The sequence below is a fragment of the Coffea arabica genome, chromosome 6c, assembly GCF_036785885.1.
Source record: "Coffea arabica cultivar ET-39 chromosome 6c, Coffea Arabica ET-39 HiFi, whole genome shotgun sequence".
Taxonomy (NCBI): Eukaryota; Viridiplantae; Streptophyta; class Magnoliopsida; order Gentianales; family Rubiaceae; genus Coffea; species Coffea arabica.
In genome coordinates, this window is record NC_092320.1 from 62,601,604 (window position 1) to 62,613,883 (window position 12,280).

Here is a 12,280-nt window from a genome sequence, read left to right on the forward strand (position 1 = left end):
CCCTCCCCTTATTTTACTTCTCTTGTTTTATTTAACATTTTTTGCAGCAACCCTCCATGCAAGTTCAATTTTTTAAGCCTTTTCTTGTGAATTTAGCGACGGATCATATCCCTGCATGGCACACTCCGAAATTCATCATTTCAACCTTCAACTCAATCGCTCTAGAGTTTTGTTTGCTCCGTTCCTTTGCATTGGATTATTCGGACCTCTGCCTTTTTAGTTAGTTTGTCATTTTTTGTTTTCATAGTTCATACTAATGGTACTTAGATTCTCCCTTGATTATTTATTTATCTTCATTAGTTTACTTTTTTTTTTATCATTTTAGAGTTTAAGCTCTTTAGTGTAGTATGAGATTCTCGAAACAGGCATGTGTTTAGCAAAACATAGGAGTAACAAAAGTATCCATTAAGACAAACATTATCTTCTCATGAGTTCAAGGTTCCAAATAATCACTACATCAGTCCCTTTGTAATTGGCTTTGTTGAAATTTTAACAAAGACTTTGTTGGAAGTTTAAAAATGACTGATAGAATGAATCGTGCAAATTAATTGATAAGGCATTTAGATGTAATCCAGAGGTCACGAGTTTGAATTATTAATGAGTAGATAATTTTGTAAGGTTACGAGTTCGAGTTATTGATGAGTTGATAAAGAATCGCAATTGATCCCTTTGCAGTGTAATTAGAATTCAAGAAGTGTTCAAACTTAGATCAGTGAATGGAGAATACTCTTTTGACCAAATTTTAATTAATATGCTAGATTTTTTAATCATTAAGTGTTGTCAAATAGGCCAAAATTGGTTGCTTTAACTCTAAAAGCCCTGCTTTTGTTCCGCAACTAATTATACATTATGTTCATTTTCCACTTTACATAAAAATAACGGAGAATTGTGTGGCTATTTTAAAATTTTAGGAGGTCATCTGATATTATGCAAAATTATAGGGGGTCATATGTAATTTACCCTTAATTTATTGATGGCTACTGGAAAGAGTTTCTTGACGCTGTAAACAACAGATCTTTACTCTATTGATGGCTTCTTCAAAGAAGAAGACAATAATATGTCAACATTTTCACACAAAAAAAAAGAAGGAAAAATTCTGCTACAATGGAGATAATTAAACGTATTGCTGAAGCTCGTATCTGACAAAGAATTATGTCCAGAAAAAATTATCCAAGTGAGTGTTGTATCACTTTCACCAAAAAAATTTGCTATGACTCTTCAACATAATCTAAGGATAACGTCATTGCTTTCTTAAAGGATGTTAATTTATTCAGATAAGGATGAGACGAAAGGCCGTTGGTCCAACAAAACTGTATGTCTTTATCAAAGTTAGATGACTTTGGAGCAAGTCAAATAACTTGGTCTTGTAACTAAAAGTTCTTGTTTGTTTTTACTTTTTACTTTTTTAATCAACATTTTTAAAGCAAATTAGATTTAAATAAGGAATAGCTATTTTTGTTGGTATGTTTCCAACTCTATGTTTTCTAACATGTTTGTCTGCATTTAACAACCATCCTGATACACTGGCCAATATACCACGTAAATTTATAATGCTGTACTGTGTATTGTATACATATCATTTCTACACTAGCCATGTTTGTATAATTCTTTTTTCTACTTTTCTTTTTTAATTTTATACTATCTTGTTGTCCTATTCGTCTACTTGAATAGATTCATGCATGCAGCTCTCATTTGGTTTTTCCCTTTTTCTTTTTTAATCTCATATGGTTATAATGTCTTAGGTGATGAATACCTTAAAACAAGTTAATTATTTTTTTGTTCATATCAAGAACGTTATTTCTAAAGTGAATTTATAATTTGAATAGAAGTTATGCGTCGTGCATCCAATCGAGTAATATAAAACAAGCCTTCACACTGTTAGTGGTGGAAACACATGTCCCAAGTAAAAGACTTACCAAGCAAAATTTCCTTCTTTTTTTTTGCTGTTGTATCAATTTCTTTGTTGTATTGTTTCCTAGGATGAGATTAACAGATGCAATGCATCAACTTAATTTTTTTAAACAGGCCACAGAACTCAAATGTGGTGGCCTAGTGATTGGATGCTCATTTGATCACAGAGTAGCAGATGCTCATTCTGCTAACATGTTCTTTACAGCATGGGCAGAGATTGCTCAAGCAAAAGGCACTGCAACTTACACTGCACCATCCCTCAGGCGCTCATTGTTGAATCCCCGACGCCCTACTACCTACGATGCAGAAATCGATGACTTGTACGTATTATTGTCATCTTTACCACCACCAAAAGAGCTGAAAGCTAGCGATGATCGCCTCTTGAGTCGCATCTACTACATAGAAGGGAAAGAAGTCGGACAGCTTCAATCCATGGCTAGTTCCAATGGATGCAGAAGGACAAAACTCGAGTCTTTCAGTGCCTTCCTGTGGAAAACCATAGCAGAAGGGAGTTGTGCACAAATTAAAAAAGTTAACCTAGGCATTGTCGTCGATGGACGTAAAAGGCTAAAGGGGAGGGATAATGAAGAGAAAAATTTTTCCATGCAAACCTATTTTGGGAATGTGCTGTCAATCCCATATGCTGAAGCAAGTGTATGTGACCTCAAGGAAATGAATCTTGATGGGGTGGCAGATATGATCCATGCATGCATAGAGGGTGCAAACAAGGAAGATCATTTCTTAGGGTTGATTGATTGGGTTGAGGAACATCGACCGCAGCCAGCTGCTGCAGCAGTCTATTTCAAAAATAGTGAAGACGAAGAAGCAATCGTGATTTCCTTAGGGCAAAGGTTTCCAGTGGCTCAAATGAATTTTGGATGGGGAATGCCTGATTTTGGATCCTACCATTTTCATTGGGGTGGCCAGACTGGATACGTAATGCCTATGCCAAGTCTGAGTAGAGAAGGAGATTGGATTGTTTACATGAATCTCTTGAAGAAGCATTTGGATATTGTGGAATCTAAGTCTGCTCATGTGTTTAGGCCATTGAATCCTGCTTATTTGAAGATGAACAAAGGCAGCTGGATGTAACTTTTCTCCGCATTGAGAAAAAAACAAAAACAAGAAGAAGAAAAGAAAGCAACTTTTCTCCACATTCCAAGAGAAAAGTTCTTTGGGTTTTAAATAAAGAGACAGAAAGACCATTTTATGTATGTAGAGAGGTCCAAAATTCTCCACCATCAGCATATAGTAGTTTGAAGATGAAGTCACTGCATTTTTGCATGACTTCATCTTTAAATTACTAGAGTGGACCTATGTTTGCAATTAAGTCTTTTTCTATTAATACATGTAGCGTCGTTACTCTTTGGAACTCAACTTCTTTAAATCTATATTCTTCACAAGTTCACATTAGTGTGTACAAAAGCAAATTAGAGGGCAATCCTCAGAATCCTAATTTAAAATGTAGCCACTGGCAAGAGACAAACATTTGAAGACAATAATGTCATTAAGCATTTAAGATCAAACTTGTCACCTTGTGAACCTGTAATACTAGCTTTACACCACAAAAATAACCTTGTATGATGTTGAGAAGGGTTAGGCTAGTGACTAACGTTAGGATCCCAAAAATTAGGAGGTTTTGGATTCAAATCCCGCCTCCCACTTCAAATCTCGTCCCTCCCCCTCTCCACACCTCCTCGTGCTGAAAACCTTCCTTCAGATTGGAGATTTTTAAAACAGTGCTTCTTGGAAATTCATGACAATTATAAAGGCCTTCCCTCAAATTTTGTATTTTTATTTAAGGTTTCAAGCTTTAGTTAGTTGAATAAGCTTATAACATTTCCAATAGATCTCCCCTCCCACTTCGAAGCCGGCCCTATTTGGATTGCAGTTTTCCAAAGAAAAATATTTATGTTTTGCGTGGTTACATTCTTCAATCATTCTTTTATCTAACATACATTAGTGGAACCGAACTTAAAATTTTATAGATCCATCTCTATATTATTATGTATATAAAGCTTGAGGGAACTTATGGTGTTGACATTTTTTTGTTATTTCAAACTGCCTTATTTGTTATTACCCTTCCAATAAAGCAAAAAATGGTCCAAGCATATTCAAAAAAATTATCTAATTCTTAAGTCCATAAAAAAATATTAAATTAATTTGATAACTACACATAATTATAAGTGACTACCGATTAATTATCCATCTATATATTTTTCTTTTCTTATTAAATTTTTAATACTACATTAATTTTACAAGTAAAAAGCCAATTTCTATTAAAAAATTTGTTACAAGTAAGAAAAAATATAATCTTTATTAAATAGCAAGTTCAACTCAAGACGAAAAATAGTGTAGGAGAAAAACTCTTGTTGTTACATAAGGAACTCTAGACTTAGGCCTGATAGAAGAGAAAGCCTAGTGTGTGTGTACATATAATTACCTATATTCTCTTTCTTAGATGGCATAAATAATTGAAGAGAATTAAGGGGTTATTTGGATACTTGGAATTTATCCATATTTGTATCCAAATCTTTTATAATTAGTTTTTCTTATAATTTCTCTCTCTTTTAACAATTCTATCTTTTTAGATAAATTTGAATTATTTGTTTTTATGGTTCCATCCTCTTTGAATAATACATATTTTTTTAATAAATTTGTATAATTTGTTAAATCCATACGTACTAATTTAGTGTACACTGATAGATTTACTAGTATTGTTGGAATCTAAATATATCTGTTAATGTAGAAAATAAACTGTTGGATCTTTTGTACTTAATTAAGTACAGTGTAGCAAGGTTATGGTCGCTATAAAAATTTCAAGCATCTAAAAGAATATTTGTAACAAATATATCTACCAATTTTTTACCATGTGTTACAATATTTGATGAATGCTATTGTATTATAGTAAATGTATGTAAAGAAGTTTTTAAAAGCTAGCATGCTAGTTTTTTATAATTTTTACTAATATAAGTGGAAGATCTCCAATCCAAGATTTTTATCTTACACTCCCTCCTCCGAACCTCCCAACCCATTTCTCTCCCCAAGATAGTTAAGCATTCACAATATGTCAATTTTTAAAATTAATATAAATGAACATGTAAAATTGTTATTAATTTTTGTATTTAAATATTTCATACTTGTACAAATTCATGATAAACTAAACAAAAAAAAAAACTGTGCTAAAGCACTGGCAATTCTTTTTACGGACAAAATACTAGTTAGTTATATTTAGAGTAAAATTTTACAGTTTCCTCCTTGTAGCCTGTTTGCGGGATCAAGGCATGAGGGATGGCTAGTGGGCTAGCCCGATCTTGAATGGAGGCCCAAGCCACAAAACGCCCCGAACGCATCACCGCCTTCAGCGTTATGAAAACGCACATGAATACCCCTTTGATTACAAATTCCACAGTTCCACTTCATAACTCAGTGGAAAGTAAAGACCCAGAACTCGGGGAAAGAATTCCTCTGAACTTCTGAAGTTTATTTTTCCATTCAAATTCTTGAATCCTCCCCGCATTTTTCAAGTTATAATCTGTAAGAGATTGAAAAAATTCATCAAGTAATTGGCAGAATATCATGCCTCCCAAGAAAGAACTCTGTAGGAATTTTCTCCGTGGCAGGTGCTACAATCTTCTGCTTTTTTATACGTTTTTCCTATTCGTTATTTTTTTTTTGTTTTAATCTTTACCATTTAATCTGGGTTTTTCATATCCAATTACTATGTTTTCTTTTTTCTCCCCTTCTTTCCGCTTTTCTGCAATGGGTTTGTTGTTATTGCTGGAATAATGGTTAATAGAACTTCTACCTCTTTTGTTTGGTTTAGTTAATTTTGGAGATAATTTTTTGTTCTGGGGTGATTTTTTATCTGTTTCATATGGACCGGTATGATGATTATGGTTCTATTGCTGCAAAATGTTGGTTTAGTAAATTATTGATGCAGTATGTTGTTTGGATCTTTATATTCTGTTGTTCTTGTGCATCTCTGCATTGTTTCTTTCTTTAGACAATTTACAGGCTTTTTGAATTGGCTTCATTCGTTTATTTCTATGTAATAATCTGTTACCAGCTTATGTCTACCAGCTGTCAATATGGTGATCGTTGCAAATTCCTTCATGCTGCTCAAACACCTGCAAGACAAAATCCATTTGGGTTAGGCATGCAAACTGGCAACCAATTTCAGCATGCAAATCTGCAACAGCAAAAGCCAAATCCTTTTGGATTTGGTGTCCAAAACAGTTCTCAGCCTAGAGGAGCTGGTGATTTTAGTTCGAAACAAAATCAATTCAAGGTTTTTTGCCTGTTTAAGTTTCAGTTATTAGTCAGTAAAGTTGATCAGTTGTTGAAGTTTCTGTATCATCATTCACTATTTGGTTAAAAAGCCAGAAAAACTGGCGACACCAATACTCTCTGTTGGCGCCTGCTCCTCTGTGTATGCTACTTGGACACAGAAATTACGTTTGCTGTAGTTATTTTAACCTAACATAAAAAGAGTATCTATTTTTGATGTTTAATATAAATATCTTTAAGTATCTCTATGGCAACTGAATTTTTCCTCGAGTCTCATTTGTGTGGGTAATCCTTCTTGTATCAATCAAACTATTCAATTTCTTAAAGTGTTGTTGCACAGCCATCTCAATTAGGTTTCGCAGAGACCATGGGGATGTAGCCTGCTATGTCAATGAGTTCCTCTAGCAATTGTTTTGCAGAACTGGCCTGCTTATATAAGCTTACAGTGTTAATACTTGAAATCATTGCAACTATTTTCATGGAAATTTAGCTTTCCAGTTATAACCTTGAGCTCAATGATCATAGTTACGTGCACGACCTCATCCCTAAGATTGTTTTTGTCTGATATAGCACATTCTTTTGATAGAATTGCTACACGGTTGTACACTTGGAAGTAAACTGACCAAATGAGAATGAAACTGAGGGGTAGTAAGGCTTTTGAAAAGGGTCATTGTATATTTTAGATACTCTTCCCTTGTGAATGATATGACATGTAATACGAATAGGATTGAACCTAATGACAACCTCTTCATTTACATTTTTAAAATTGTTTCTGCTCTTTCAAATGAATCAATGAAATTTGAAATAATGCAAACCGAAAGTGTTTACATGAGAAATAAGATAGCCAAGAGTATAGCTTCAGATTATAGATATAGTTCTCATGTTCTCAAATGAAATCTAAATGTACACTAAATTGGGTAGATGGCACTTCTACCAAAGATAAATGATATTCCTTCTGCAATAGTGTGTTTATATGTTGCTGTTGTACTTTTAAGTAGAATTCATATTGAGGTCATGCTGCAGAGTCACCACATGACTGGCTATTAAAAAAAACTATTCAGCATTTTGAATATGTCCATGGGATTTCAAATGTGTTGTGTTGCTTTTATCCACTGGACCTCTTCCAACCTCTTACTTGAAACCCCTGATTTTGTAAACTATTTTGAATGTAATGAATGCTCTAAATAACTTTTAAACAATAACGCCACAAAGATGAAATTAAGCTCTAGCATCAGTCTTAGTAAAAAATTTTGGAGGAACATATGACTGGGGAAGTGATTAGATTCTTCTTACATTTTTCATCCAAATTCAGAAAAAATCCATTCTATTCTATGGCTATAATTCCCTTTTATCAACATATTTATACCACTGGCAGTCTGGCATTTTCAAGTATAAATTTTTAGTAATTCCGAATTTTTTCATTGTTAGGCTTTTGAAAACAAGTGGACTCGCTCTTCCCAAGCAAACACGGGGAATTCTGCTGCATCAAGGCAACCTGATAATCAGCCACCCTCTCACAAGTGAGTGTTTTATTGCTTTTGCTTATGCATATAGATATTTTGCTTCCAGCGCTGTAAAGTTATATTTAATCACTGAAGTTGAAACGGTGAATTTGGTATTTTGATTCATGTTAAGGTGCACGGATCCTGAGTCATGCAAACGCCAGATTCTTGAAGACTTTGAAAATGAGAGACCTTTGTGGAAGCTAACTTGCTACGGTCACTCTAAATAGTATGTTGTTGCTTTTTGTGGGTATACTTTATCACTAACTTTTTCACTTGGCATTTTGATTTTTATGACTTGGGATATTTATGAAATTGTAATTTGGAGATGTTTTTCTTTTCAGTGGCCCTTGTGACATTGTTGGCGACATCAGTTATGAAGAGTTTCGAGCAACAGCATATGATGATGCTAAACGTGGATTGAGTTTGCAATCAATTGTGAGATAAATTGCACTCTCTGCTTTATTTATCTTCCTTTGGTGAGAAAAGCTGCAGGTTTGCGGCTTGCGAGTTACTTACAAATATTAACAAATGTTTATGCTAGTAAGGCAAATGTTAAGCAGGTGGAAATGGAATAGCATCTCAAAACCCCCTGTATTTTCCTTGTAGGAAGAATCAGTTGCCATCTTAACTTATTATTGTCCCCAGTTCCATCTATCTAAATTGTAAAAAGACTATACCCAATTTGCATTTTCTGTCCATATTCCTATCCAATTACCTAAAGATTTGAATTAATTTACTTCTGTTCACTATTCAGAAGATGATCTTCTTGCACTTTATGGTCTGTGATAAATGTACAACAAAACATAAAAGTACAACTAAAGAAAAAGTGAAACCTGTAGGCATGATGCTTATACAGTGGCATAACTGGTCCAAATTAGTAATTGATTAAAGTTCTTGGTTAATGTGATGGTTTAGTCAACTTTTTATACTTTGTATGTCGGGGATGTTCTTGAATAGTTGAGTTTAGATTGTGAATTGAGAAACCAGAAAATTCTTGATGAAAATATGAGTTTTTCCTTCACTAACTAAGGTTTTCTGGATCCAACGGGGATTCAAGCCTTGTTCATAATCTTTGGTAAAACAGTAATAGATGAAGGTCTCATACCTTGCCTTAGGAAGAACTACAAACGTTGTGAAAGTGACTATATCTTGTACGACATCCAAGTTTGCTAAATGTTCATCACATATTTTTGCACAAGCCATATGAGCCTCTTAGCCTGCTTTCTTTTGTTTTTCCTTCCTTAAAGTAGTCATATCTCCAATTCTTGAGTTCATATTTTTGTACTATTCTTCCTGCTTCATACTGACTGCTCTTTGCCTTTATGTTCCTTTTCTTTGCCATGAAGTGTAAAAGGGACTACTAAATTTCCTAAAAAAATTTCACTACCTCATTTCTTGCCATACTCTTTCCTTGCATCCCAAATGCATCAAGTGGATCCTGCATTCTGCTTCCCGACAATCCCATCGTAGTCATAATCTTGAACCTTGGGATTGTAGTCACAGAATCTGAATGTGCCATCTTCCTGCTTTATCACGTACAGCCAACCTGAAAAAGAAAAGAAATGAAATTCTGACAGTCATTACCACCTAGCAATCAATATAGATTTTAACAAACCCTGGTTATTTGTTCCCAATGACTTTGAATTTTCCTTGTATAGAGGAACCGAGATTGACTTGTGACTCTTGTTCTATTGTTTCGATCGTTGTCATCAGGTAGGACAGTGATCAAGATGATGTGGTGGCTGTCTGATAGAAAACAAATTATCTTCTTAGTTTTCTTATCTATCAATGAAATGTCCAAATTAGAGTTAATTGAAGTGCTTCAGCAAGACCCCATCTCTTACACTTGTTTCTTCTGGAATTTCTGTATCTAGGCCAAAGGATGTTTCCTTTGCTAACTGTTACTGTGTTCATCTTGTTACAGGTTGAGAGGGAGAGGAACTTACTTAATTCTAAGTTAGTGGAATTTGACAGCCTACTGCGCAGTCCATACAAAGGCTCATCAAATTCTGCCATTGGTCTTCAAAGTCCTTTTCCTATAAGTGCACGGAATACCTCAGTTAGTGCTCAAAACAGTAATCCACCTTCGTTCTCAAGTTTTAGTCAATTGGGCACATCACTTGGTGGAGGGTATGAATCACGCTTTATCTCATATTCAAATTTAGTATAACACTGTCCCACTCTGCTTGTTGGTTTTGTTTATGATTTCTGTTGGTGCTTTGTTTTTCAGTGCTACTGCTTCACCCAACAATTTTTTTGGTCAACAGCATGCTTTTCAGAGCACCAGTCAGACGTCAAGCACGTTTAAAATGACTAACTCACCATTTCAAAATTCAGGTACAGAAACAAAGTCATGCTTTCTGAGGTAGATCATGTGGCCTTGAGGTTAAGTATTTCCTTTGACTCATTTATGTGCTAGGTTTTGGCAGCCAACTTCCTTTCCAGACACTTCAAAGTCCCTTCGCGTCGGGTTCCACAAGCTTCGGCAATAGTTCAGTAAATACTGTGCAGAACCCATTGTTTGCTTCAACTGTCTCAGCACAGACTTCTACACTGTCAAATGCGTCTAATAATAACATGAAGTCTGGTTTTGCAAGCTTCAGCAACAGTTCTGTGCAGAACCCATTTTCTACTTCAACTGTCTCATCACAGAGTTCTATATTTGGTGATAATACGAATGCACTTTTCAGTGTTAATGCTAATGTGAATGAAGTTGGATTGTCCGCAGGCAACATTGACTTGAAGTAAGTTAAGAAGCCAAATAACTGGTTATTCAGTTTCTTTACACATATTCTTCAATATTAATTGACTTTGTTGTTTCTTTCAACTTTTTTGTCTCTCCTTTTGTCTTATGCAAATAACCGAAACATTCAACTACACATTGTTCACGAAGTTAGTGAAATAGCACGCAAGTTTCCAATATATTACCCATTTTGTTGAATTGCATGGAGCTCTGACCTAGTTGGACATGCTCCTACTTTCATCTTCTTTGGATATAACTTATAGTGGTTATGTTGGTCTCTGATTATTATTTAACAACTCTATTGTTTGATGCCATTCTTATTAAGGAATGATAGTCACTCGGATCTATTTGTTGTTTTTTCCTGGGTATGATTTCCATGTGAGCAATAGCACGTAATTTTACTCATAAGAGAATCCCTTTCACAAATTTGCCAAACCAGCGATGGGCGATGGCCTCAAGTGATGTGTGGTTTTGAGCTGTTGAACTGGGTGATACCTACGACGCATAACCGAGTTGCTTCTTTTGATAAATGTAGTCTTCATTGACTAAATTTCTTTCAGTGTGAATGGAAAACCTAATGCTATTGAATATGCGCACATGTTCTATAGTATATCCAGGAACCACTGGCTACTGTGTATTGAAATAGGACATCTTGTGAACTTCTTTAGATCAAGGAGAAAAACAATTCCACACAGTTTCCCTTTAATCCTTTGTCATTGTTAATCTATGTCACCCATCCTATCTGCAAATTAATTTCTCTATTTCTACAGCAGGTTGACCACACCAGAGGAGAATCTTAATGGGGATAACAGTATCTGGAGGAAAGAGGAGTGGGGCATTGGAGAGGTAATTTATTAACATCTTGGTCTATCTTGTCTATTTCTTAGATAGAAGGCAACAGTATCTATTTCTTAGATAGAAGGCATCAATGGGAGTTGAACAAGATGGGTTGCGTATGTCAAGAGTTTTCCATTTTAATGATTATTAACATATAGGGAAGCTTTAACTCATCCATTCAACTTGTGATGTTGGCTTCTCAAACAGCAGTGTTATACTTTTTTCACATGATTTCGGTAGTTGGAGTTACAAGAAGATTTTAACATTGACTGTGTTCCTCCCTTCTCAGATCCCAGAAGCAGAACCTCCAGTTGAGTATTGCAGGTAGGGATCCTACCAGATGGCAGTAGTGTTTTTCATGGAATGGACCGTTGCAGGATTCTACTCTACAGAGACAAAACATGAATCACTTCTCGGGAAATTTCTCTTCTGGATTCTGCCGAGTAGCTAGTTCTGTCAGCAATGCCAATTTGGCGTTCACACCCGTTAAGCTTAACGTGTTTGCCAGATTTTGAGCTGATCAAGCCATGAAAGGATATGTACGTGCCAGTCATCGTTGCTGTATACATATATTCTTCAACTTCAAAATGGACTGAACTAAAAATAGTTGTGCATTAGAATCTAACATTTTTGTCTTGTTTGGCACTTGGAGCCTGAAGCCAGAGTCCAGACATATGTATTCAGTGCTCTGTATATGATATTACAGTTCAATTAATTTGCTGCCCACCCTTTCCTTGCCCCAGTTTTCTGTCGACGTCGTCTTTCTGAACATCAGGCCTGGTTAGTGCTTGAGCTAGGGCTGCAATTGACTCAAGTAGCTTGAGTCAAAGCTCGACCCGAGCTCGGTCAACACCAAGTTTCAGCCAATCGTTAATATATATGAGTCGAACTCGAACAATCATTTGTTAGGCTTGATTGCTCGATGAGTCGTTGGAAAAGCTTGAGTTGACGTGAAATTATAAAAATATCCTTATATCAATTAAAATAGAGCTGA

The 12,280-nt window shown here is 35.2% G+C and overlaps 2 protein-coding genes across 3 annotated transcripts in view; both read left to right on the top strand.

Annotated features, from left to right (window-relative positions):
- The window catches only part of LOC140008899 (coniferyl alcohol acyltransferase-like), a 3,520-nt gene extending 517 nt beyond the window's left edge, over window positions 1-3,003 (top strand). The window contains exon 2 of the mRNA XM_072053806.1: window positions 2,026-3,003. Within this exon, the coding sequence (XP_071909907.1) occupies window positions 2,026-3,003 (978 nt within the window). The remainder of the gene's footprint in view (window positions 1-2,025) is intronic.
- A 2,339-nt stretch (window positions 3,004-5,342) lies between these two features.
- On the top strand, window positions 5,343-12,001 carry LOC140003703 (zinc finger CCCH domain-containing protein 46-like). 2 transcript variants are annotated; one of them, XM_072054011.1, is made up of 10 exons: window positions 5,343-5,534; window positions 5,995-6,202; window positions 7,630-7,721; window positions 7,837-7,932; window positions 8,048-8,141; window positions 9,631-9,836; window positions 9,937-10,043; window positions 10,126-10,450; window positions 11,223-11,295; window positions 11,576-12,001. In XM_072054011.1, exons 1-10 carry the CDS (start codon window positions 5,491-5,493, stop codon window positions 11,612-11,614), a joined length of 1,284 nt encoding a protein of 427 aa, XP_071910112.1. In that variant the 5' UTR covers window positions 5,343-5,490; the 3' UTR covers window positions 11,615-12,001. The 2 variants fall into 2 exon arrangements, with proteins under 2 accessions (XP_071910112.1, XP_071910111.1); XM_072054010.1 differs by having other exon boundaries at window positions 11,220-11,295; window positions 11,576-11,707.
- The last annotated feature ends 279 nt before the right edge of the window (window positions 12,002-12,280 follow it).

Coding starts and splice junctions, on each gene's coding strand:
- LOC140003703 (XM_072054010.1), top strand. CDS start 5,491: ATGCCTCCCAAGAAAGAACTCTGTAGGAATTTTCTCCGTGGCAG. Junction 9,837..9,936: donor GGCACATCACTTGGTGGAGG/GTATGAATCACG, acceptor TTTGTTTTTCAG/TGCTACTGCTTCACCCAACA. Junction 11,296..11,575: donor AGGAGTGGGGCATTGGAGAG/GTAATTTATTAA, acceptor CTCCCTTCTCAG/ATCCCAGAAGCAGAACCTCC.